General features: G+C 43.8%; 2 protein-coding genes across 3 annotated transcripts in view; both read left to right on the top strand.

Moving 5' to 3' along the window:
• LOC142499186 (V-type proton ATPase catalytic subunit A-like) overlaps window positions 1–15,711 on the top strand; it is a 39,754-nt gene extending 24,043 nt beyond the window's left edge. For both annotated transcript variants that reach the window (XM_075608200.1, XM_075608199.1), the window contains exons 6-15: window positions 3,061–3,212; window positions 3,657–3,819; window positions 6,036–6,144; window positions 7,227–7,349; window positions 7,531–7,645; window positions 7,792–7,855; window positions 8,433–8,636; window positions 9,035–9,129; window positions 9,670–9,841; window positions 15,071–15,711. In XM_075608200.1, the coding sequence (XP_075464315.1) occupies window positions 3,061–3,212; window positions 3,657–3,819; window positions 6,036–6,144; window positions 7,227–7,349; window positions 7,531–7,645; window positions 7,792–7,855; window positions 8,433–8,636; window positions 9,035–9,129; window positions 9,670–9,841; window positions 15,071–15,163 (1,290 nt within the window). In that variant the 3' untranslated portion in view covers window positions 15,164–15,711. The remainder of the gene's footprint in view (window positions 1–3,060; window positions 3,213–3,656; window positions 3,820–6,035; window positions 6,145–7,226; window positions 7,350–7,530; window positions 7,646–7,791; window positions 7,856–8,432; window positions 8,637–9,034; window positions 9,130–9,669; window positions 9,842–15,070) is intronic.
• Window positions 15,712–17,424: 1,713 nt separating this feature from the next.
• Window positions 17,425–26,220, top strand: LOC142499183 (lens fiber membrane intrinsic protein-like). The gene is made up of 5 exons (XM_075608194.1): window positions 17,425–17,588; window positions 18,366–18,583; window positions 19,304–19,444; window positions 23,972–24,106; window positions 25,649–26,220. The coding sequence occupies exons 2-5, from the start codon at window positions 18,409–18,411 to the stop codon at window positions 25,714–25,716; spliced, it is 519 nt and encodes a 172-aa protein (XP_075464309.1). The 5' UTR covers window positions 17,425–17,588; window positions 18,366–18,408; the 3' UTR covers window positions 25,717–26,220.
• The last annotated feature ends 530 nt before the right edge of the window (window positions 26,221–26,750 follow it).

Genomic DNA, 26,750 nt, shown 5'->3' with positions numbered 1-26,750 from the left:
GACTGGTGTCAGACTGAACAGGACTAGAACCCGCAAACACTGCTTTTCTAGGCCACAGGAGTGTGATCTAAACCAGATTGATGGGTAGTATCACTGTCACATCCCGCTTTTGAGCTGTTCACTGCCTACCCATGTAGCTAATTTAGCTATTCACATATTTATTTATTTATCAAATATTTTATCAGGAAGTAATACATTGGGAGTTACCTATCGTTTTCAAGTATGTCCTCTGCACAGAGTTATGATGACAAATACATGGTTACAAATACATAGTGCAAATGTAAGTGGATGTGCTGCACACCTTAGCAATGCAAATAGATGCAAATAAAAATAGTGATACTTGCGTAAGCACCGGTGCTCCTGGTTCAGGGATAGCCCTAAATGTAGCAGTCCAATAACGTAGAAAAAGAGATGATCCAGGGTTCCACGGATTTCAATACAAAGAATGTATTTAAGTCAGAATATACGACGTTTCGGCCATAGCAAAGGCTTTTATCAAGTGACTGGCAGTGACTATATATATTTGTGCCAAAAGGAGTGCTACTGAGCGTGGCCAAATGTATACAACAAAAGACAAAAATACCCAATCCTACATCCAATGTGACAAAATACATAGATATACTTCAATGTTAGTAAGGGTCCTGGTTTAGCTCACACTGCTAGAGCTGCGACCTAGAAAAGCAGTTGTTGTGGGTTCTAGTCATGTTGGGTCTGACATTGTGCCGGTCATTAGGTTGGTTCCTTAGGCTTATCACCTCTATATAATTGGTATGGAAATCCTTTTAGGGAGTGTGGGATGGGACTCATTTAAATATAGTTTGTGTAATTATTAGTATCTCTCCCAGCCAGGTACCTCATATGTGCTCCTTTTTTAGAACAGGCATGTCCCTATAATTTATTTGGAGGGACGTTTGAGGGGATATATGTACAACAGGTGACACTTACTACATTTGAAAGTTCTCGCGCTCGCTTTCATTTTATACGTGTTCGAATTCTTCAAAATCTGTCCTGTCACTGAGAAAAAACATCCAAAATTGTGGAATAGCCTTTTTGAGAGTGATCCACGGAAATCCACGGACCAAAAGAACTGGACGATCCGAGGCGGATCCAAATCTGCAAAAATAAATCACCCATCTCTAGGAATAGTGAACTGTAAAGCTTTGTCTGTATCTGAATGTGAAGAACAGATTCCTCTATAGCATGGTTGCGCAAACGTTTTCCCCTGCGCCCCCCTGCCTGCTCTCCCCTACGCTCTTACCTTGTCTCTGACGTCAAGTGACGCCGTGGGGTCATGTGATGTTGCGTTCCCATGGTAATACGTCATGTGACCCTGCAGTGTCATTTGACACCGCGTTGCCATGGCAACACGCCATCAAAGACAAGGTAAGAGAACTACAGAGGTCTTGCGCGGTCCCCCGGAATTTAATTTAAAGGCTTTGGGGAAGAGCGCTGGGCCTCTGTAAGTACCGCATCCCTCCCAGAAAATCTCGTGACCCCCTTATCTATAGAATTCTCCCACCCTGGAGTTGCACTGTGTAATGTAAATACATTGTGTCTACAGAGAGTTATTCATAAATCAATTTCCTTGTGCCTGCTTTAGTTTTTAACTGTGTTGCCACAAAAGTGTTCTGTCCTGAATACAGTAGACAAATCTCACCCACTGTAATAATTTTGTAGTGGAGTGTATCAGGGAGGATTGAGGGCTGTGTTGTAGATGCAGACTCTCACGCAGGCAGAGGCTGAAATTCATCAGCTCTTCAGAGCCTTTATTACAGCACAAACATATGTACATATGTAGCACACTTTCCCCCACCTCGAGAGATATGGCGGCTACCGTGTGTGTGGTGCGTTACCTGTGGCTCACAGGAGGGCCAAACCGCAGCTGCTGGGAGCCTGGGGTGTGTCTGATCCATCTGGTGACAGCGCCTCCACCTGTACGGGATCCTACTATGTGGGATAACCCGTTACCGGACCCCATGCAATAAGACACACACTGCTAAGAGTAACAGTTTTACTGTATGCAATAGAACAATCACAATGCATGATTCCACCAACTAGGCCACGCACGGCCGTACCCTCCAGTACCTTCCCACACCGTGTCCACACCTGGATAGATAGTCCCCCAAAGTCCCGAGGGGCCCTTGGGCACGCAACCACCCTGGTGTCCACAAGTAGCAAGTCCCACCCAAGTGTGTGAGACAGCGCTGCCCCACTAGCATGTGTACAGTTGGTGCACTTGTTGTACCTGCCGGATGCTCTGGCACCCGGTGAAGCAGACTGAAAACAAAGGCCATACGGTCCCACGTCGTCAGCGACGAGTCTGCCTCTGCGTTGGGTGGTGTCCGGCAGGAGTGTCCCACCGTTATAGTCTCTCTCAAGAGGGTGATCTGGTCCCAGACCACCGAAGCGCCAGTCCGCAGCTGCGTCCTGGCTGTGTCCATCAGCCTGGTTCTATAGGGGCCGTGTCCCTAACTGATGGGCCGATCCCTGTCGGAACCACAAGCTGAGGGGAGTCGGATCCTAGCTGGGGCCTAACAGGGGGTCTCTGGCCTAGTGCAAGGGCCACAGATGCCCTGCACATGCACACGCTATGTCTCTGCTGTGCAAGTTTCGACTGGCGTGCTCCAAGCGCGCGAATAGTATCCTTTCTGGAGCAGGGGAATCCTCGCAGCCCTATTGGTCTATAGGTGGCACCTGATCCCCTGCCCCTGTGTATCATGGGGTACTGTATGTGGCTGGTGCTACCCTTGAATGTCCCGCCTAGTGCTCTGTCAGAGCTCTTAAATTAGGCATCAGCCCTCACTTGTTCTAAAAACAATCTATCTGAGTTTCTCCATGCAGTCTCTCTGCAGGTTGAGCATACAGTACTGTGCTGTTCTTGTCTGTAGAGAGGCTGATTAGCTCTCGCTGCAGTAATAATAATAAAAATAATAATGATAATAAACTATCCTCCTGTGTCGACAGCAACACAAATTCAATTACAAACTCTTCAGGGCAATTATTTGTTATGCCTATATATTGCTCTAGTATATGCTAACAATCTGACACTTCCTTCCCCAGGATGTTGTGATGGAATTAGATTTTGAAGGGATAAAGGAGAAGCTCTCCATGGTCCAGGTCTGGCCAGTCCGTCAGATTCGCCCGTCGGCTGAGAAACTCCCTGCCAACTACCCGCTGCTCACTGGGCAGAGAGTGCTTGACGCTCTTTTCCCGTAGGTGCAAAGAAATATCTTCATCATCTATTCATGTCAGAGACCATGTGATGTGTATTCTAATCTAATCATACAGACTGAAAAATCTGTGCAACTCATCTTAAAGTCAAAAAGAAGAAAAACTGGGGAGGGAAAAACCCCCCAGTGAATAAATGCCTCCGAACTAGTCTCAAAACGTATTTGTCTTATAATTACTGTGACTGTCAATCTCTCCTACAGGAGTTGTTACTGTAGCTAATTATAAAAAGTACCTTTACCTGTCTTCATAAATTCTAAGCACTTCTAATATCTCAAATTAACACACCTTCTCGGTAAAGCCATACTAGTCAGAGCAAGTGAGGGAAATTGGTGTGTATCTGTACATTGCAGGTGCTGGTACTACCCCATGATGAATCATTACGATACTTTCCTCAGATACTAATCACTTCTGTGATTTTTTTATAGGTGTGTTCAAGGGGGCACCACAGCCATCCCAGGAGCCTTTGGCTGTGGAAAGACTGTTATTTCCCAAGCTCTCTCAAAATTCTCCAATAGCGAAGTCATTGTGTATGTGGGCTGTGGGGAGCGTGGAAACGAGATGTCTGAAGTGCTGAGAGATTTTCCAGAGGTGAGGTCTAATGACATTTCTATCTAGAACGGCGATAAATATGCTTTATCGACTAATACCAAGGGTCCTATTCTAGTAGCTTCGATAAGTGAGTTATCGACAGCTTTGAGTACTTCTCGAGCGAGTTTGCAGGTGTAGCTATTCAGAAAGCTCCGATAACATGCCAAACTCGCTTGAGATGGGCTTCTTCCCGATCGATAACACTCCTGCACAGACAAACCATGCGGGAGCTCAAAAAATGCTCAAACTCGCATTTTTTGAAGTATCGAGCTATTCTGGTTGCTCCGAGATTCACATTGCGCCTGCAACTCGCACGTTCTGATCTCACCATCTGAAGGGGGTGCCGAGATAGTATCCGCCATGTGACTCTGAAGGAAACATATATTTTTACTACATTGGATTGAAGCCGGGGGTCTCCGGAGCTGCCGTGCATTAATACCAGCTCCGGAGACCCCCTGCTTCTATCCTATGTAATACAAATAGATTTACAGACAGTTTCATTACCTTAGTGGCTAACCGCTAAGGTAATGAAGGGGTTAAATACCAGTGCCTGGTTTATTGGGGGTAGATGGGTTGGGTGAAGGGGGATGTTGCCCCATGGTGGGTGGTTAGGCCTTTCGGGTGGGTAGCAGGAGGGGTTACCCCCTTTATTACCTTAGTGGTAGTAACCGCTAAGGTACTGAAGGGCTTAACTCCTCCCGCAACCTTCCCGGTAGGCCTAACCATCCACTCTGGGACAACTACCTCCTTCCCTCCCCCCTCCCCAAAAAGGTACTCTCGTTTAACCCCCGTCATTGCCTTAGCGGCTTGTCACTAAGGTAATGCAGCGGTTTTTATTTTATTTTAATAATACAGTATTGAAGCAGGGGGTCTTCAGAGTTGAGCCGCATTAATTTCAGCCTCCGGGACCCTCAGCTTCCCGAGTTACAGGCCTCGGTATGGGGTGCTGGTATCTCCGCAAAGTTTAAGTGGCCTATTCTAGTAGCCTTGATTAGTTCGCTGCTAAATCGCAAGTTTGGCATGTTACCGCCGTACGTTTTATCAGTTGAGTTATCACGGTATTCAGAAAGAATCTGAACACAACTCCAACCGTGCGGCGGGAAAATGCCCAAACCGTACGATGTGATCTCAGCCTCTCTCAAAAGTTCTCACCCGCGCGATCTGCTGCGATGTGGGCCAGCTGCATAGAGAGTTGCACAGAGAGATATGCCTCTCCCTGCGCATATCTCGCCACGATCGCAGGGTTTTAATAAAAGTTTTAAAACTAGTGTATATGAGCAAGGGGTCTCTGGAGCAGAACCGCGTTGATTTCAGGTCCGGAGACCCCCTGCTTCCCGAGATACAGGCCCCGTTATGGGATGTCGGTATCTCCTATGCATTTAAATGTCCCGGTCACGTGATGTGGGACATTTAAATGCATAGGAGATACCAGCACCCCACAACGGGGCCTGTATCTTGTGAAGCAGGGGGTCCGCGGACCTGAAATCAACGCGGTTCTGCTCTGGAAACCCTCTGCTCACGCACACTAATATTTAAATGTGTATTAAAACAGCTTCATTACCTTACCTTAAAAGCAATGAAGGAGTTCAACTTCAATAGCCAGTTTATTGGGGGAAGAGGGGCTGGATGAAGGGGGTAGTAGCCCCAGGGTGGATGGTTAGGCCCTCTAGGAAAGTTGCAGGGGGAGTTTAACCCCTTCACTACCATATCGATGGAAACCGCTATGGTAATGAAGGGGTTAACCAGTCCCGCTAGGTAGGCCTAAACACCCACAATTGGGGCAAATACCCCCTTCACCCAATCCCTCTACCCCCAATAAACATTAAAAAAAACACTAATACCACCTCCTCTACCCCCCAACAACCCCCAACAACCCCCCCCCCCAAACATTCAGTACAGTAATGGGCAAAATTACTATTATCCAGATATGGGTAATAGTTTATTTGCACATTATAAATAAAACAATTTACATCGTTATAAATCGACTATTCAAATTCTATTTTTGGACAGGGAAAACTTTTGACAAACCTACTTTGTTAAATTAATTCCACAGTCCAAACATTGTGTTGCTGCTTGTGTGAAACTCTGTGTTTGCATTTATTTACCTTTTGCCACCTGTTCTGTAACTGATAAATCTCTGGTACAATTACAAAGTGGCACTAATTTGTCTACGTTGATGTAAGATGAATTACTGAAAGTTTTTCTTTTCCCCCCAGCTTACAATGGAGGTTGATGGAAAGACAGAGTCAATCATGAAAAGAACAACACTTGTTGCAAATACATCCAACATGCCTGTTGCAGCAAGAGAGGCTTCTATTTATACCGGTGAGCACTTTGCACTCTGACACCTCGCTGTACTCTATGACATATTTGTAAGGAGGTTAGTAGTAAGACTAAGGCTGAGATTATAGTGGGCGCGCGCGCGAGTGCATGGTGTAGCGTGCGCCTCTCGCCCCCAGCGATGGGGGAACTCAGCTTCCCGCGATAGGGGAGGCGACGGGGAGGCATGGCAGACGCCTCACCAGGCTGGTTCGCCCTCATTCGCTGAACCGATCACGTGACGTGGTCATGATGCAGCCGCACAAAGACAAAATAATTTGTCTTTTCAAAAAGCTGCCACACGGTCGCTCTGCCTCACTAGTGTGGTCGCACGCACTATGAGTGGCCTCATAGGGAAGAAGTATGTTGTTCTCGCCGCACGCGCTGTCGCGAGCACTATAATCTCGGCCTAAGAACACTGGGTGAACCAGTTTCAAAACTCATTGTAAACTTCTACACTTGGACAAGTCACATTATCTAACTGAGGCACATGGAGTAAGCTCTTTGGGACAGAGACTCATCATGCCTGCAACATTCCATGTACAGCACTGTGTTCATTGTCAGTGCTATGTAAATAAAAAAAGATATCATTATAAATTACATGAATAGGAGTTTACAAAGTTATACTCATGTTTTTTTTTTGTTTTAAACATTACACAATACAGTGCCCAAAAGGATTCAATTATTGTTACCAAACCATTGCCCTTTACCATGATCTTAACAACACAAAAAAAGCCTGTAAAACCTTGTTGATCTTCCTCAATATTTATTGAAACACCCTGCCACCTTTGTATGTGGAAGAGGTGCAAATGGAAGCATTTTTGTAGAGCAGAGGCTCTGCTGAATATACTTGTAATCTGTGCTCAGCACCCACCTTGATCTTGAGTATGTTTCTCTGTTCACCTAGACTTGGAAACCAACTTTAGATTGCAAGCAGGAAACAGATTAAATATATTGTCCCTCTTTGATCAATGCTGTAGTCACTGATATGCATGAATATACGATACAAGTTGTATCCTTGTGACGCTTGTTCTTTTAGAGAGTGTGGATTTTTCCATAAAATCATGTTTGTTTCTCTTGTCGTTAAGGAATCACCCTCTCGGAATATTTCCGTGACATGGGTTACAATGTCAGTATGATGGCTGACTCCACCTCCAGATGGGCTGAAGCCTTGAGAGAAATCTCTGGTCGTCTAGCAGAAATGCCTGCCGGTATGTTTACTTTGCTTTACAAATGTGCGGAAGGCAGGATTACCTGCAGATCCTGGATCGGATACAAACAGATGTGTGCTCCTAAGAACATGTTCTCTGAACTAGCCAAATGTTCATAGTGTTCATAGCGTTTATGGAAAGCACCATCAATATTAAATGACCCACTGGCACTCTGTTTCAGACAGTGGATACCCAGCCTACCTTGGTGCCCGCTTGGCTTCTTTCTATGAACGTGCTGGACGGGTTAGGTGCCTTGGTAGTCCTCGCAGAGAAGGAAGCGTCAGCATTGTTGGAGCGTGAGTTTAAATGTTCTGTACATATTTGTGGGTGCGCTTCTGCTAACATTAAGATGGTTATATTTTATCTTGGAAAACAATAGCCCTCAATAGTCTTCCTTTGATGATGTCATCTCACATTAGTTCTCTCTGGATTCCTTCCCCAGGGTGTCTCCTCCCGGAGGGGATTTCTCAGATCCTGTAACATCAGCAACTCTGGGTATTGTGCAGGTGAGAGTTCAGAGTGCTCGGAAAATGTCACTTCTAGTAATGCACAGGAAACAGCAGCCATTGTGTTTGGGCAATTTCTATTCTTAATCAGCTATTCTAAGAGCCCCACATACGACTAACAGAAACAATGATGTGGTACTGTACAATTCTGTTGGTTTCTTTGTTCATTTGGATACTACATTGTCATATTTTATCCACCTTACATTTAAATCTTAATTTACAAATGATTTAGCAAATTACTGGCGCATTAATACTTTTAATTCATTAATTCAAACAGCAATCCAAAATCCGTCACAATTATACGTGTCAGCCTACTCTATTTAAAAAAAACCTAAAAAAAACTGGAAAACCTTTTTTCTGTTTTGTTTTACAAATTGCTTAGATAGGAAGATTATTTTATCACCCACAAATAGTGGGCAAATTAAAAACCAATGTGTTTAACATTACATTGTCAAGAAGGCTCTGCATTAGGGCTAGCCACTACATAGTAGTTTTTAACCAGTTGATGATCCTATTGTGTATGTTATATTTAATCTTTATCATTGAGCAGCCAAACCCTTTGTATTGTTTTGGACAGGTCTTCTGGGGTCTGGATAAGAAATTGGCCCAAAGGAAACACTTCCCATCTGTTAATTGGCTAATCAGCTACAGCAAATATATGAGGGCCTTGGATGAATACTATGAGCGAAACTTCTCAGAGCTGGTTCCCCTAAGAACAAAAGTCAAAGAAATTCTGCAGGAGGAGGAGGATTTGGCAGAAATTGTCCAGCTGGTTGGAAAGGTAAGTGGAACAGCTGTACAGAGCAGAGAAAAAGATGTATTCTCTAAATTCTTGTTCCAATGTCCTGTATACTGTAGATCAGCCTCCGGTACATTATCTCATGGATCAAGGTAAGAATATGTATTCATTCTGCACTGGTCATCAGAATTCATTTTAAGAAGATTCTGTGTATCATGCTACAAATGTGACCTTTACCAAATAGTCATTTTCTGTCTCATACTGTAGCTCTCATTTCTCAGTTGTATACGATATTTGACTAGATTTACAGTATTCCTATAGGCTGCAGACAGTCAGATCAACATTGCTGTCCCCTGTTAGTGTTAGTACAGCATTGTCCATAAAGTCTCTTCGGTCTAGATGAAATGAATGTAATGTTCTTTGGTTCCACTTTTCCATAGGGTTCCCTCGCTGAAGCAGATAAGATCACCTTAGAGGTTGCGAAATTACTAAAAGATGACTTCCTCCAGCAGAATGGGTACTCCTCATATGACCGGTAAGCACATCAAGCCCCTCAAATCCTCCTCATAGTTTCCTTAAGTAATGTGAAACCTGGAAGACCGCACTTCTAAAATGACTGCCACGCCCCTCAACTATGAACTTCTGTAGATGGATACCCAGTGCTGGGGAACTGATGGATTGTGGTCAGTGCATAGGTTGGTCTCAGGTAAAGAATACATACAACGCTGAGAAATGTTAAACACAGATTAGGCAGGACGTAGCTGGACTTTAGCAAGGACTGGACAGTTGGAGGAAGGTAGTAAATAATCCACTGAGTGGGAAGTGGAGCTTAGAAATCCAAGTGCTCTCAAGTCAATATTTTAGGTCAGGACGGTGAGGATTTAAGCCCTCATTCTAAAATCTATATTTTATACTTAAAGTACCTCATTGCCTTCCCAGTCACACATGATTCACGGGGACATTGAGATTTGCCCAAGGTTATGTAGAGTTGTCAATTTTGTTTCAATACCCAGTGTACAGTCACATACAGGGCTAGGCGTTCAGGTTATAAAGGTGGCCTCTGATTTCTCATCAGGTTCTGTCCTTTCTACAAGACGGTGGGGATGCTGCAGAATATGATTGCTTTTTATGACATGGCCCGGCATGCAGTGGAAGCCACAGCCCAGGCGGAGAACAAGATCACCTGGGCTGTGATCCGTGAGAACCTTGGGGATATTCTGTACAAGCTCAGCTCTATGAAGTTCAAGGTGAGCCCCCCGAGCACGCAACCAAAGCTACCGAACCTGCATTTTATACACCAGAAACTACCAGCTGTTATTCAGGCAAACATTGTCAACACCATTTATTTTATACGTCTAAACTACTGTAGATATGCTGCATTCATATATATATATATATATGAATATCTGAGAGACACACATTCCCAGCTAGCTCAAACTCCTACACCCACCAAATCATGAATATATATTTATGTCAAAAAAGTGTGCTACTGAGCGTGGCAAATGTATACGTACAACACAAGACAGGGGTGCCCAATGCTACATCCAATTGACAAAACATGTATGGTAATAAGTATAAAGTTTAAATACTTCAATAATAATTACTTGGTTATTTAGTTAAACCCTTTGGCCAAAGCATCGTAAGCCTGCATACCAACGTCAAGGTATAACCAAAAATGCAGGTCCTACACTAAAACTGTGAACCCTTCCTGTTACCTCTGTATGAGGGGAAAGAACCATAGTAGGTCCTGTTCTTGCAGCAAAGTGAAAAGACCTCCCAAGTTAAAAAGGTGGGGAGGGGTGAGCTCTGGGGGGAGGTGCCACCTACCTCCATACAACTGTTACCAGACCAGGTAAAACAACATTACAGATAGTCTTCAATACCTAATACGAACAAGTTTCTATAATATAAAAATAGGAAAGAGAAACTTTGGCCGGTTAAGGGGAATCATCTTCCTTTAGTAGGACAGGTCCCCTCTAATTGGATTAAAATACTGATAAGCCCCTATCCGTGGGGATCAAAGTGACCAGCCAGAGATTAAGAAGTGACAGAGTAAGAGAGAAGGGTGGGTAGAGTGAGTCGGGGGGGGGGAGGGGGAGATCGGGGAAGGGAGTGGGCGAAGGGGGGAAAGGGCAGGGGGTGGAGGGTTGGGAGAGAAGGGAGGGAGTACTGCCCCCCCCCCCACCCGGCTGCCGGTCCCAGACCCCCCCCCCCAGCAACTGACATTAATCTGTTTTTTGCTACCAGCGAAGGGATATCTGCTCTTCTGGGGTTTTTAGCTCCGTTTTCACCTTTGCCTATCTTATTTCAGAGGGGTTATTTGCGAGAAGTGAAGGCGTGAGAGATTAATAGCCTCTATTTAGCGTCCCTTTATCTACATAGGACTATCAGTGGGTTGGCCATAGCTCCCAAGTTTTATAGAATTCGGTCGTGGATTGGTTTAGAAAAGCAGTCAGCCTTTCCATTAACATGACATCGTTTATCCTTCTCTTGGCTGTCTGTTTGGAGGGAGATATTTTTTTCCAAGAGGCTGCTATGGCACATCTAGCTGCTGTAAATATGAAAGAAATTAGCCTCTTAGTTGGCCGGTCAGTGTCCAAAGTAGGTTTGGCCAATAGATAGGTTTTCGGGTCAATAGGAATTGTAAGGTCCGTTACGTCTTTAACCAGGGATTGGATCATAGTCCAATATTTCTTGATCTCCGGGCATGACCACCAAATGTGGACCATGTCCCCTCTTTACCCACAACCCCTCCAGCATAGATCCGATGATAGAGGGTAAGCAGTGCCAATTTTTATAAGAAAGAAAAGCTATGTATATTCCTAGACATCAAAAGGTGGGATAAATCTCGCCTTGTATTCTCTGCTCTCAATCTCTGCACCCTCTCCTCTTTTGAGTTTTTTTTTATTTCTCCCCTTTTCTTACTCAGTGTTGCATGGAAGAGCTATAATGGAATGAATGATTCCTAGAACTGATCTAATTAGAAAATTAGATTGCGAGTAATATATCTGTGCTCTTGAACTCCATATTGTTAAGATGGGAGACAAGAGCAGCTCAAATATGTATGGTTGTTACAGCAAATTTGAATCAACTATCTCATTGTGGAATATACATAGAGTAGAAAGTTTGGCTCCACGAGACAGCAGCTTCTGCCATGTACTTATCTTAACAAAGGCATTGGGAATACAGGCATACCCCGGTTTAAGGAAAGTCACTTTAAGTACACTTGCGAGTAAGGACATATCGCCTAATAGGCAAACAGCAGCTCGCGCATGCGCCTGTCAGCACGTCCTGAACAGAAATGCAGGCACCCTACCTGTACCGAAGCTGTGCACAAGCAGGGACACTATAGAGCATGTTACACACGCGTTATTTACATCAGTTATGCATGTATAGGACGATCGCAGCACAGTACATGCATCGATAAGTGGGAAAAAGGTAGTGCTTCACTTTAAGTACATTTTTGCTTTACATACATGCTGCGGTCCCATTGCGTACGTCAATGCGGGGTATGCCTGTAGTGTGGTGTTCCGGTGCTTTACCAAAAAAGCTATTCTTGGATGTAGCAAAATAAAATAAAAAATGTACTCCTTGGTACAGTATAAAGCCAGAGGGTACATAAATAATTTGATTAGTGATATGTCTATATATATAATTCTGAAAATCTTGGTTGTGAGTGTCTGAAGACCATTTGATTGATCCGTCGGTCCGTCCATCAGTCCGCCCGCCCTCCCACGGCTCTCATTGGCCGGTGTATCTCGCCCCCCCTTCCGTGTGTCCCGCCCCCCCACGGCTCTCATTGGCCGGTGCGCTCTAACCTAGGGCTCCCCAACCCCCACGCACACTGCTGCTGCTGCTGCCTGAGGTGAGGAAATACTCACTGGTGATGGTGGTGTCGGCTGTTGCTGCTGGGGGGGGAGGCTTAACTGAGACTGTGAGTTTTTGCCTCCCCCCAACTCTGTTTTTGACACCCCCCAACTCTGTTTTTGACACCCCCCCAGCTCCGTTTTTGATCCCCCCAGCTCCGTTTTTGACCCCCCCAGCTCTGTTTGTGACCCCCCCAGCTCTGTTTTTGACCCCCCCAACACATACAATGACAGACACACACACACACACACACTGACAGACACACACACACACACTGAGACACACACACTGACACACACACACACAGTGAGACACACACAGTGAGACACACACAGTGAGACACACACACACTGAGACACACACACACACTGTGACACACACACACTGAGACACACACACACTGAGCCACACACACACTGACAGACACAGTGACACCCCTCCTTCCCCCCCGCCCCTGCCTTCCCCCCGCCCCTGCCTTCCCCTCACGCCACCTCCCGTCTCCCGCCTCTGCCTTTCACCCACCCGCCGCCTCACACCCCTGCGACCCACAGCCGCCGCCCGCACTCAACAGACCCCTGCTGCCTCTCACCCACTCGACACACACCCACCGCCTCTCACCCACCCGACACACGCCTGCCGCCTCCTGCCCCTACACACCGACATCACTGACCAGCCGCCGCACCCACTCGCCACACACCCGGCGCCTTCCGCCTCACACCCACCCGCCACACTCACACGCGCCACACTCACACCCCTACTCACCGACATCACTGACCAGCCGCCGCCCGCACTCACCAGACACCCGCCGCCTCACACTCGCTCACACCCTAGCGGGACACACACCTCACATTTTACATCATTTATGTCACTAAAATATACATTGTACTGTGGTGTCTTTACAATAAACCATTTTTAAACAACATCGTATTAACATTTTCTTCCATGTTTCTTTTCAACATTAATATCCAACCTTTCCACCAAATAGTCATCCTATTGTTCCCCTATTTATACATAATACTACCTATTACGGATTTACATCCCGGGCAACGCCGGGTATATCAGCTAGTTGATTTATAAAAATAAAATGATAGATACTGTATTGGACACTTAGAGGCAATGGCCTCTGCTTTAAAATAGAAGATGAGGTGATTTTCATTTGTCTTTTGCTTGGCGTTGTTTGTGCTGTTTTATGTTTTGCATTGTCTATATAAACTTGTCATTTGGAGAACTTAATATGAAGGAGTTACATCTAGAGATGGGCAAATGTTCCACCTGGGGGAGGGGGCTTTGCTTTACACTGCTAGAGCTCCTGCCTAGGAAAGCAGTGGTGCTGGTCTGACACCTATACACCATTCCAGTCACTAGGTGCCTTAGGCTTATATACAGTTATTATAGAAATCCCTTTGGAAGTGTGGCATTTGACTCATTTAAATATACTTTGCATAACCATTAGCATATCTGCCAGGGTGGTCTAGGACATTTGGTAGTGGCCATTTCGTTGCGACCAAATGACCACCGCCACGACTAACCCTGCCGCCACCGGCCACTTCACCGCTAAGGTAAGTTCCTACACCCCCTGCCCTAAGCCCTTACCCTAAAACTCCCTGCCCTAAGCCCTTACCCTAAAACTCCCTGCCCTTAGCCCTTACCCTAAAAATCTCTGCCCTAAGCACTTACCCTAAAACTCCCTGCACTAAGCCCTTACCCTAAAACTCCCTGCCCTAAGCCCTTACCCTAAAACTCCCTGCCCTAAGCCCTTACCCTAAAACTCCCTGCCCTTAGCCCTTACCCTAAAAATCCCTGCCCTAAGCACTTACCCTAAAACTCCCTGCCCTAAGCCCTTACCCTAAAACTCCCTGCCCTAAGCACTTACCCTAAAACTCCCTGCCCTAAGCACTTACCCTAAAACTCCCTGCCCTAAGCCCTTACCCTAAAACTCCCTGTCCTAAGCCCTTACCCTAAAACTCCGTCCTAAGCCCTTACCCTAAAACTCCCTGCCCTAAGCCCTTACCCTAAAACTCCCTGCCCTAAGCCCTTACCGTAAAACTCCCTGCCCTAAGCCCTTACCCTAAAACTCCCTGCCCTAAGCACTTACCCTAAAACTCCCTGCCCTAAGCCCTTACCCTAAAACTCCCTGCCCTAAGCACTTACCCTAAAACTCCCTGCCCTAAGCCCTTACCCTAAAACTCCCTGCCCTACGCACTTACCCTAAAACTCCCTGCCCTAAGCACTTACCCTAAACCTCCCTGCCCTAACTGCTAAACCAATAAATTAACCCCCTACCCTAACCGCTTAAATTACCCACTACCCTAACCATTAAAACCCCTTAAATTAACCACCTAAGCTAACCGCTAACACCTTTAAATTAACCTCCTGTCCTAAACAGTAATAAAACTTCCATTAGAAGCAGCTGGTGGCGGGGATTCCGGCGGCGGGGATTCCAGCAACGAATCGGCTGCAGTCGAGGGTCCATCTGCAGCCAAACACCGAAGGCCATTTGGTCACGGTGTAATGGCTGCAACCAAATGTCCCATTCCACTCCCAGGTTACCTCCCTAATTTAGATTAATTCAATTACTGATTGAAAACGTTTTTCTCTCCTGGCCAAAGGAACCGGTAAAGGATGGAGAAGCTAAGATCAAAGCAGATTATGCCCAGCTTTACGAGGAGATGCAGAATGCCTTCCGAAGTTTGGAGGACTGAGAATTATATGGAGAAGTCTAAGGGAAGCTTGTTATGGAAACATCAGACTCGCACAACTGGATATTTCTTTATAAAGACATATTGTAACAGAACCCTACTGATGTTCTAGAGAACATCAGAAAGAGCAGAAGGGACAGTCGGCATGGAAAAGAAACTTTGAATACGATTCTAATTATATAATGGCTTAGTTCCCAAAGAGGGAAGGGATACTTTTCAAGCAGGACCTCCAGTTTATGTGGATATGAAATATATACAATAATTTTACATTTAAAATGAAATAAAACTACTTTAAACTGAAAGTATTCAAAAAGCCATGTCCAGAAAATGGGACTTTAAATGCCGTGAATACTGCTACTGCAAACTTGTCAACAATGAGTCACATTTGTTCAAATCAATTGTCACTGTTTTAATTATATTTGATTTTATAGTAACATATAATTGTTTTAAAGCATTACAACAACTGTTTATGGGAGCTGTGCATTTACTGTATAAGGAAAATAAATGTTTGCATCTACTGGTGAAATGGAGATTCATTGTATGCTAGGATACCTTTTATGGTGACAATATGAGTTTTCCTATATACAGGCATACCCCGCTTTAAGGACACTCACTTTAAGTACACTCGCGAGTAAGTACATATCGCCCAATAGGTAAACGGCAGCTCACGCATGCGCCTGTCAGCACGTCCTGAACAGCAATGCCGGCTCCCTACCTGTACCGAAGCTGTGCGCAAGCGGGGAGACTATAGAGCCAGTTACAAATGCGTTATTTACATCAGTTATGCACGTATATGACGATTGCCGTACAGTACATGCATCGATAAGTGGAAAAAAGGTAGTGCTTCACTTTAAGTACATTTTCGCTTTACATACATGCTCTGGTCCCATTGCGTACGTTAATACGGGGTATGCCTGTATATACTTACAGCGCAGATCTTTTGAAACCTCAAAGGTTTCTTCTTCAAGTGTATAACTTCACACTACATCTACAGATGCAGCGGCCGTTATTCAAACACTTCACGCGGTGTATACCTCGGAATACCCATGTCATGGCGCGGGATTTCTTCCAACCGTACCGTGTTAAGCCGCGAGTGCAGAAAATGGCATTTTAGTGTTCTGACTTTTAAACACCTGAAATGGACACAGTAGCACAGTACTGTACACATTGCCGTCTTAACGCATGGGCACGCTGGGCAGTTGCCCGGGGGCCCCACGAGCATAGGGGCCCCATGCTAATCTATGCACAGACCAGAATTTAACACTAATTTTCCCATCACCCGCCTCAACATTCAAACCTCCCACTAACTCGGTAGAAGGAGAAAAATGACGACTTGTAGCAGAGAGTTGGCAGGGCCCAGTGCACTGCTTTGCCCGCGGGGGCTATAATGCTGTTAAGACGGCCCTGACTGTACACATTACAATTCATTCATTTCATTGCATATAATTGCACACAATCCATGAAATTCAAACAAAGCAACCGCGATAAACACGTGTGCCTGGGGCGATTGGCCGCGTCCATGCCGCGTGGGGCACAGCAGCGCACACGAAAACAGCGCCGTGATTCCTTCAAATAATCGCTGCTGCATCTGTACTGCTGAAGAAATACAGAAACCCCTAAACAACTAGATTTTTATTGTTTTTGAAAGCACAAAAAAATATATGCGCAGATTATACCAAATAAAAGCAATGCCAATATGTAATTGTAGCCCACATATCTGTATCCCCTCCTGTAATCTAATTTCTTCAGCACAGGTTCCAGGACATCAAAATCCTCATATATCAGACACTGTAAGGAGATAAGGTGCAACCAGACAGTTACAATATCACTGCTGTTGAAGGGCAAATTCACCCCCTTCCTGTATACTGTAATATTCCTATTATTGAGGGAGCCAGAATCAAAGTTCTTCCTGTTATGGGTCAACAGATGCCACTGGATGTATCTGACATGCACTGCACATTTAGTGCTCCTGTGCCCTGCACAGTACCTTGCACACAGCCCCTCTTTGCTTTGTTTTGTATCTATTTGTATAAAATGTGATGCTGTAGCACAATGTGAATCCTAATCCCCCATCCCAGCTATCTGCCAGCTTGCTTATCTCTCTCACAATGCCACAAAACAAGACTGCACCTCTTTGAATCAGCAAATCAGACTGGTATGGTGGGCTTGCCTGGAGCCAGGACCTCCCAGATGCTTCCATGGATTGTTATAATTGTCTCAATCAGTATAATGCATGAGTAGGGTGAGGGAATGGACAACTCTATATAAATCACCGCTCACCAACCATGGTATCCATTACTCTCTACTGGTTTACTCGTTTGTATAAACACCCTTAGCAATCATTTCCGGTTGTTAGCAGGGTAAACAGATTTGTCTTTTTTTTTGTAACAGTGTCCAGTCATGGCCAATGTCTTTGCTGAACATTAAGGTAAGTCCTGTGTTTTAAAAATCCACAGTCCTTCATGTTATAATACTGTAGTTCCACTAGCCCAGCTTCCAGCTCTACGAGAAATGTTGAGCATGTACCCAGCATGTACCTGGGTCTTGTTGGTGATTGCCCCAGATTTGTTTTAGATTACTCATCGGCGCTACAGTATAACTATGCCAAGCAATTTCAGCTATTAGGTACAGAAAACATAGAACATTCTCCTATAGGATTGGTGGTCAAACGTAGAAACGATTTAAACAAAATGTTTGGACCAAACTAATGGTTAGTGTGAGAAGAGGAAAGCACAATTAACCAAAGAAAATCATAAGAAGGTATGTGAGATTTTAAAAAATACAACATCATCGATGTATACAAAGGCCAATGAACCACTGTTTGGGAAGCAACTGGACTTTGTTCCATCTCTAAAAATGTAAAATGTCTGAGTAGCTATAATGTGGAATGTATGTAATGTGAGTGGAACAAATAGGGGTGACAAACACTGAAAGAATTGTGGAAGATAATGTTATAATGTATCCCTAAGTTCCTTCCCTGATGTGTGTGCCATTTGTTTTGAAATCTTATCTGTGCAGCAACTTGACAGGTTGAGACTGAGATATCTGGGGATATCAAAGTGCATGACTTGCTTCCCTTACTCACAATCACCGCAATTATTGTCCTGAGACTGCTTTGGGTTTCCTGGCAATGTTCTGTGTTTTTTTGCATGAAACTACACGATGCTGCCGCATATTTTCATTACAATTACCTGTTCTTCTAAAGGAGAGAAGGTTTCTGAGCAGTGAGGAACCCAGGTCTGCTGGAAATGTATACATTGATGGGAGGCGGGCTGCTCTGTGCAGTTTCAGGCTTGGTCCTCCTCATAGTCGCCACAGCGACTGACTTTTGGATGCAGTATCGTTACTCCGGCAACTTGAGCAATCAGGGACTTTGGAGGTTCTGCGTTGCGGGGAAATGCCATGCCCACACCATCACTGTTGGTAAGTACAATGACTTGAGGGAAACGCAGAGTCAAAGAACAGTAGAAACCTAGTCCATAGAGAGAGAGAGAGAGAGAGAGAGAGAGAGAGAGAGAGAGAGAGAGAGAGAGAGAGAGAGAGAAAGAAACCAATGTCAAATGAGCAACAGAAAGAGTGAAATGGACTAAAAGAGAGAGACTGAGAAGAGGGACAACATAGAAAAAGCAAGGAACCATACATAGGATATGGGCAAAATTAGTAAGAGAGAAATGCTTGGTCTGGGAGAGCACTTGAGAGGAAGTGAGAGTGAGAAGTGCCTTCTGTAGATCACAACTATAAACATTCTGGGTTTGAAGATACAAAATAGCTCACTGAACATAATATTATTATGCTCACTAGAAAGGGTGTTAACAGTGTCTAGTAAATAACCCCTAAGTGTGTCCCTTTAAAGCTTACATAATTTTAACATGGATTTCCCTCATTCTGAGTCTGTTGAATGATGCAGATTTACAGACATGCCTGGGTTGGATGCACAGAACTCATAAAGATGGGAGCAAGTTAGTAACCACTCATAATCAAATCTTTTTTTTTTTTTTTTTTGTATTTCCTTACTTGTTCAGTAATTTGTAATGCAATACAATGAAATTCATCTTGTTCCAGGTGTTCTGCCCCAGATTAATGATTATTTGAGCAGTATTTGTGTTCTGTCGCCCATCCTGTAATGTACCTTCTTTCCCCCAGCTTTTTGGGATGCCACCCGGGCATTCATGCTGCTGTCCATCTTATCCTGCTTTGCTGGCATCATATTGGGGCTCACAGCCTTCTCCAGCGGGGCCAAGTCAGCTAGAACTCGCTCTGCTGGGTTCACGTTGTTAGTTGCAGGTATGTACCAACTGCAAAGAAATATATATTTACCTGTGTAGAAAACATTAGATGTATGGTACTAATATTATCTCGTTCCACTAATGAGGTACACAGAATAATTTAAGTATAATGTCTATATTTCCTGAATAGAGTTTGCCATTCTTAGTATCCGAGGCACACTGAGTTAGACATGCTCAAGATCCCATGGAGAAGTTTGTTAACATGGACTCTCCGTAAAAGGGCTTTGATGTAAAAGCTCTATACTGTACTGTACTGTATGTAGTGACAATGCTATATAAAATAGTAATAGAGCTAGGAACACCTATTTTTATTACATTGATGATGCTTTTTGCAGGAAAATATTTCATTTGTATTATTATTTTATTATTTAAAGCCGCAAAACATGTGAGATCTTATACTTTTTTAAATACATCAGTTCTGTAGTATTAGATAATACTTACTGCATTTTTTAAAAAGTATTATTATTCAACTCTCCATACCATTTTTAATTCATTTTAAAGCATCCTTTGATCTCGCTAGCATGTTTTAGCCAACCTCCCACGCAGGGCAAGATCTTTGCAATAAACACTTTCCTTTTTGTGATAATTTGTTGCCAATGTTCCCAGAAGTTTGAGCTGTAAACTGTAACAATAGATAATGTTACCTTAGAAATATCAGGATACATTGTAGCTGCTGAGTTACACAGATTGAAGGATTGATTGAAACTAGCATTGTACTGGGTCCTAGCAAGTACCGGGTACCAGGGGGGGGGGGGAGGGGAATGCCCACCGGGTAACCAGCTGGGTAGTTTTGACTTGTATAGGATAACTGCAGCGCTCCCCTGAAAATAATAATAGCAATCACTTTATAGTAAGTCTAATATAGAAGGTGAAATACAAATAACAATATAAAACCAGATAACAGTATTATACTGGCCCTTTATAGAACTGCAGCTCAACCTTGGTAGGATCCTCCCTTGATCCTCATATGTCAGTAGAGATGTATAGTTGTGTTAAGCGCAGAGGATATAGAAAGTATATAAAAAGTATATGAAAACACTCAGTTAGTGGTTGAACATGAATGTTGTCACCAAAAAATAATAAACCAAAAAAGGCATCAATAGTGTTTGGGGGTAAAAACTTGTAAAAGATAACGGCTATACTCACACGGGCAAGGGTGAGCTCCTCACATAAAGGTATCTTTAGTTGTCCAGGAACCCCCTCTATTATTTCCTAGTGGATGGACAATCTCTGTCCTTGCAGTGCTCCAGAGAAGGATGACAGTCGCAAGATATAGATAAAATATATGTACTTTATTTAAAACAAATGCAAGTATATATACACTCACATGAAAAACACTTCTGGCATCAGTAGTCGCGTTCAGGCTCTGTGTGGTATCCCCCTCCTTCCGCGTCTGGTCAGCAGGACCTCCGTCAGAGCGATCGCGGGAACTACGGTAGCCTTCCGTGGACACTGTAAAACTTCACCACCAACAGGGAACTACGCGTTTTGCAAAGTGTCTCTCGCTTCGTTAGTTTTGACTTACCTGCAGCCGTCGGCGGACGGCGAGGAGGGCCACGGCGACATCCTGGTGGCGGTGGGTGCAGAGGACGTCATTGTTCAGCCGGTGGGAACAGCAGGAGACATCCTTCACAGCCGGTGCCGGTGGGAGTAGAGGAACCGGAACATGTGACCGGAGCAGGATCGTTACTATTAAAAAGCTGGGGAGGAGTCGGCTGTCCAATAGTAGCGCTCCTGCTCCGGTCACATGTTCCTCTGCTCCCACCGGCACCGGCTGTCAAGGATGTCTCCTGCTGCTCCCACCGGCTGAACAATGTCGTCCTGTGCTGCCTCCGCCACCAGGATGTCTTCCGCTGCTCCCACCTCCCCTAGGATGTCGCCGTGGTCCTCCTCACCCTAAACCGCAGTCCGCCTCACCTTCCGACGCCGGCTGCAGGTAAGTCCTCTGCGGACTGTCTCCAAGAGGACGACTGAGAGAGCAGAACGGAAATTACCCGGCACCAGGTTCCAGCCCCCGGGTCCGGGTAATTTTCGGGTACTGAAACTAGTGCCAGGTATGCCGTGTACCGGGTAATTTCCGGGTACTGAAACTAGTGCCAGGTATGCAGTGTACCGGGTAATTTCCGGGTACTGAAACTAGTGCCAGGTATGCCGTGTACCGGGTAATTTCCGGGTACTGAAACTAGTGCCAGGTATGCCGTGTACCGGGTAATTTCCGGGTACCTGGTACATCACTAATTGAAAACTGAAATGTATTTATTTTATTTATTTTTAAAATGTTTTACCAGGAAGTAATACATTGGGAGTTACCTCTCGTTTTCAAGTATGTCCCGGGCACGGAGTTATAATGACAAATACATGGTTACAATGAGTGAAGAGGGTTATACAGTACATTATATACAAGACATTGCATGCACATTTAAAGATAATAGGTGGGTATTATGTTAGGCACACAATCAGGATTTTGACACATTTATAACAGCACCAAGCGATTGCCAGCTTAGATAAGAATGTACAATTATACAAGTAAGAAGGAAAAAAAAGAAAAAGGGGGGGATGTAGTGTTGCTGCTTTAAAGGGATAACAAGAATCAATTTGTTTTTGGTCCACCAGATGTCACTATATATCAGCACATTATTTCTGTGCTGAACTGGGCCTGCCATGTTATTAGCAGAGCTTTCTCCACCTATTATCTCACCCCATATCCCTGTGTAACCACCTCTCCAGCCCATTCCTGGGACCACAGCAGCTTCACACCAGCGACTAAGGTCACATAGCATAGACAAATATGGAAGGTGTCTAAAGGTGCCGTATTATTACTACGACTACTAATAATAATAATAAAGGAGAGAGAAGGAAGCTGGGATCTGTCTGCATAACAGGCTCTTTAAGTATGTATATATGGTCTTGTTAATATATTGGAGTTGGACTGCCATTTTGCTGTTTAAGAGCGTTGTGATCTTCACTTAAGTCTTGCCAAGTCACACTCATGAATAGTATGGTGCTGATGTTATATGGGACAATGCTACCAAACAGACCGTTTGTACCAAACTTCCCCATTCCCTGCTGTGATTTTACCAGATCACCAAGCATTTTTGGTTGTCTTAACACATCGTTCAAACGCTCGCTATTTGAGTTCTATGAGATTATCATAGGTTATAGGCAACACATTTTTAAGACCCTAGGCCACAATGTGTAATGGTTTCACTTCAATGGGGAATTTCCCTCTGAGAATGGTCCGATCGGCCGCTTTGGTTCATATAGAATAAGCCATCAAGTCTAAGTCTTGCAATTTAATCAGCATTCTGATCTCAATTGGGGTAGATTTTGACATTGGTGCCATTAAAATGTCTTTATTTTATTCCAGAATCCCTAAAATGTCTCTTATTTAAAGTTTATAAACCTTGTCATTAAAACTGAAGCTAACATAGAAATGCAAAACACCACGTGAACATAGTGCTGGGAAAGTGTCTCTAGCAGAGATGAAGGAGTAATGTTTTATGTCTCCCTTCTGATTCTTATCACATGCCTGTATCAGGCTTCTGTGTTTCATATGAATGGAACTTTTCATACCTCAGGAGCTCTCCAAGGTCTCCACACAGATGGGGTCCTGTTAATTTGACCCAACTATGCCAAAATAAACTTCCAAACTGTGTCATAAATCAAGTAAACCAGTTGTATGTGGTTGCATTTGTTTAAAACTGTCACGATAAGGAGTCATTTGCTCTAATGCGAAAAATAATATTCAAGGTTTTAATTCAACGGGGTGTTAAATGAATTTAATCCTGAACATGTAACAGCAACACAATGTGTTAGGGAAATGAGAAAGCAAGAATGCACATTACATATTCTACAACATATCACTATTTCTCATTACAAACACATATAGAAGATGGTACTATATTAGCCCATATAGTAGATAAAAAGGCTTTTGTAAAGAACAAAAGTAAGGTAAAGATGATATAATGGCTAACTAATGTTAAAGAGTGCAAGCTTTTGGGACCGCTCAGGTTCCTTCTTCAGGAGGGTTATTACAAAAGACATTGAAATAGCATGGCATATTTATGCAAGCAGGCTGTTCGCAACAAAAAACACTAGCGGTGCCACCTGGTGGCTACCTGTCCAATTAGTTTCCTCAGCATCTGTCAGTAGCTACTCGTAATGGGCCAGGCTTTTTTTTTAATAGTATGGCTAATAATATTTGGAAATATAAGGAGTTTTATATGAACTGATGCATTCCAGCATTTTATCAAGAATATCACAAATCTCAGCCTGAAACTGTGCATTCAGTAACAGTTCTGTTACTTTCTGTAGGTGTGTTTCTTCATCACTGTGATTTTACCGTTATCACCAAGCAATGTTTGGCTGTCCTAACACATCATTCAAATGCTCGCTATCTGAGTGCTCTGAGATCATCATGTTCCATACTGCAGGTTATAGGCAACTACGTTTAAAGATCCTGGGCCACAATGTGTAAGGGTTATAGTTCTGACAATAACTTAATATGAATGCGGTCTGTTCCTAGGTTTCTTTGCTCTCCTGGCTTTGTCTGTTTACACTGGTGTGACAGTGAATTTCTTTGGAAAGCGCTATGCTGACTGGAGATTCTCCTGGTCCTACATACTGGGTTGGATCGGTATCATTCTGACGGTATCTGCAGGTACGTGTTCATCTTGGCTCTCACCAATACAGACGTTTTATGCCACTGCCATTTTTATATTAATGTTGTTCTTCTCAGTTTTCCAAATATTGTCTTTTTATGACTCAAGCCTGGAGTGAAACACTCAGAATGTAACCTGTTTAATAATAGTTGTGATGGGACTGCAGTACTGCGATGAGTGAATAAACTGATTGTTCCTTTTTTGTCTCATCTGTGACACACTGAGTAATTTTGTTCATCAAGTGACACATTGAGTACGTTCTAACTGTTTCTAAGGTGCAAAACAGGTGAAATACAAACTCGGTGTCATCTAATAAAGAGAATCATTGTTTTGTTTTTTTCCCACATTCACTGAGATCACAAACACCTCTTTGTCTGACACCTCTTAATCACGTCCCTTTGACTGTTTGCTGCACTGGGACAACCTTTCATTTAGATTTATTTTCCTCGTCTGAAAGGGACTGTGAGAAAATGCAAAGTATAGAAACATATACATAGAAAAACACATCAATGCGCCTCTGTGACAAAGGGAATGGGAAAAGAAAACCATGGACCCGAGTGGCACAATTTGAACAGGGCCTGCAATTACTGTATATGGGACATGGGCTGATGCACTATACCCTACGAGCATTTAATATGCGCATTATCTACACACAGAGACAATGAATGGCCCATATATCAGCTTGTCATAAGAGAAACAAAGGTGTCATGCTGTAGATCAAATATTCAACATGCCATACGTACATCTCAACAAAGAAATAACGTCTTACTTTATCTTATCTTGTGGGCAGAGAGACAGTATCAATGGGCCATATTGTATGTGCCCTCTGTCTGTTTTACCCTGCAAAAGGAAGGAATCTTAAATATGGACTGTACTGATGCAGCGGCTGTTATTCGAACACATCACGGCGCTGATTTTGAGTTCTCTGCTGTTCCCCACGCAGCATGAACGCGGCTAATCGCCCCAGGCACCCGCGCGTATCGCGGATGTTTTGTTTGAATTTCATGGATTCTGTTTCTTCGTTTGCAATAAAATGGATGAATTGTAATGTGTACAGTACTGTGCTACTGTGTCAATTTCATGTTTTTAATAGCCAGAACACTAATATTCGTTTTTCTGCACTCGCCGCGCTCGCATCTTAGTGCGGGAAGGCTGGAATTCATCCCGCGGTTTCAAATCGGGATTCCGATGTACATGACGCGTGAAGTGTTCGAATAACGGCCGCTGCATCAGTAGTTCCCTGGTGTTTCTATTTTTCACACTGGTATGAACCGGGATGGAGCTTCGGGGGAATTCAATATACACTGACGCCGCAGTTTGGGTCATTATCTGCCAAAAATCACATTTAGGTTATTTAAGCAAACTGTTTAAGACCCTCAGGGCCTTATTCTATATACACTAAAGTGCTCATGGGGGCCATTTACAGCTGAACATCCCCATTGAAGCCGGCCCCATTGGATGCCTAGGGGTATATGGAATAACTCCCTTGTTGTCTCACTCATGCAATACTCTTCTAACCTCCTATATTCTTTTCTGTCTAGGTATTTTCCATATCTGTGCCTATACAAGGAACAGTTCCCAAGATGTGGCTAATGCATCCAGTGGATGACCGTCATACTACTTATCACCCCTTTCTAGAGTCTACATCTTAATATGTTTATGGAGTAGACACAAGATGATATATTACCCACTTTACCCGTCACCATTAACAACCAGCTCCACTTCCACAGGCATCCTGTAGACTCCATCTTCTTCTTTGTATTTTGTAGCTTTAGCCCACGCTGTACCAGTCTGACATACTGTATGGGAATGGCACTTCCAGTCTTATGCTATACAGATCCTGTTTGCAACCGTATTTATGATCTGTAATTCTTGGAACCACTTGATGATTACACTTAACCCTGCAGCAGCTATATAATGTTTTAGAACTTTTATATTGACCAAAGGGATGGTCTTGCATAATGGATTCTACAGAGTAAACTTTAAGAAACATTGTTGCTTTTATATTGTTGTGTGGACCTGCTGTGTCCAACATTGAACAATCTCCACTTGGATAATACTGCTATGACCATATGTAAATAATCTTAATGTGAGAATAAAATCTACAACTATTCGCGTTCTCAGTTTTATGAAGTTACTTGAATGGGGAATAATACAGTAGCGCAAACCTTTCATAGTGTGAAGTTAGCCTTTTTTTATGCATAGAAACAGGTTCCTTTCAGAATCGTACTACAGTAATATTGTATGATAACACACACATGTATTTGGGTTTGAGAAACAAATGATGTACTGTAATTCCCCACCAAATGTTCTGCACCAAATTACATAATTGTGTCTACACATGAATGTAGAAAACTATGCATCATCTTATTTTGCACATACAGTCCGTATAGCCGCCTGTCACGAACGGCACACCTGTCAGCACTTGATTTGTATATGTGACAAGGTTTAATACACTAAAATAACTAATGACCCCCATGCTGCCAAAGACAAAGATCATTACACTCTGCTCATACTACTTGACCTCTCTGCAGCATTTGACACCGTGGACCACCCTCTTCTCCTTCACATTCTCCATACTCTTGGTATTCATAACAAAGCCCTATCCTGGATCTCCTCCTACCTCTCCCATCGTACTTTCAG

This window comes from Ascaphus truei, chromosome 7 (genome assembly GCF_040206685.1).
Source record: "Ascaphus truei isolate aAscTru1 chromosome 7, aAscTru1.hap1, whole genome shotgun sequence".
Classification (NCBI taxonomy): domain Eukaryota; kingdom Metazoa; phylum Chordata; class Amphibia; order Anura; family Ascaphidae; genus Ascaphus; species Ascaphus truei.
This window is presented reverse-complemented; position numbering and strand designations above follow the sequence as displayed.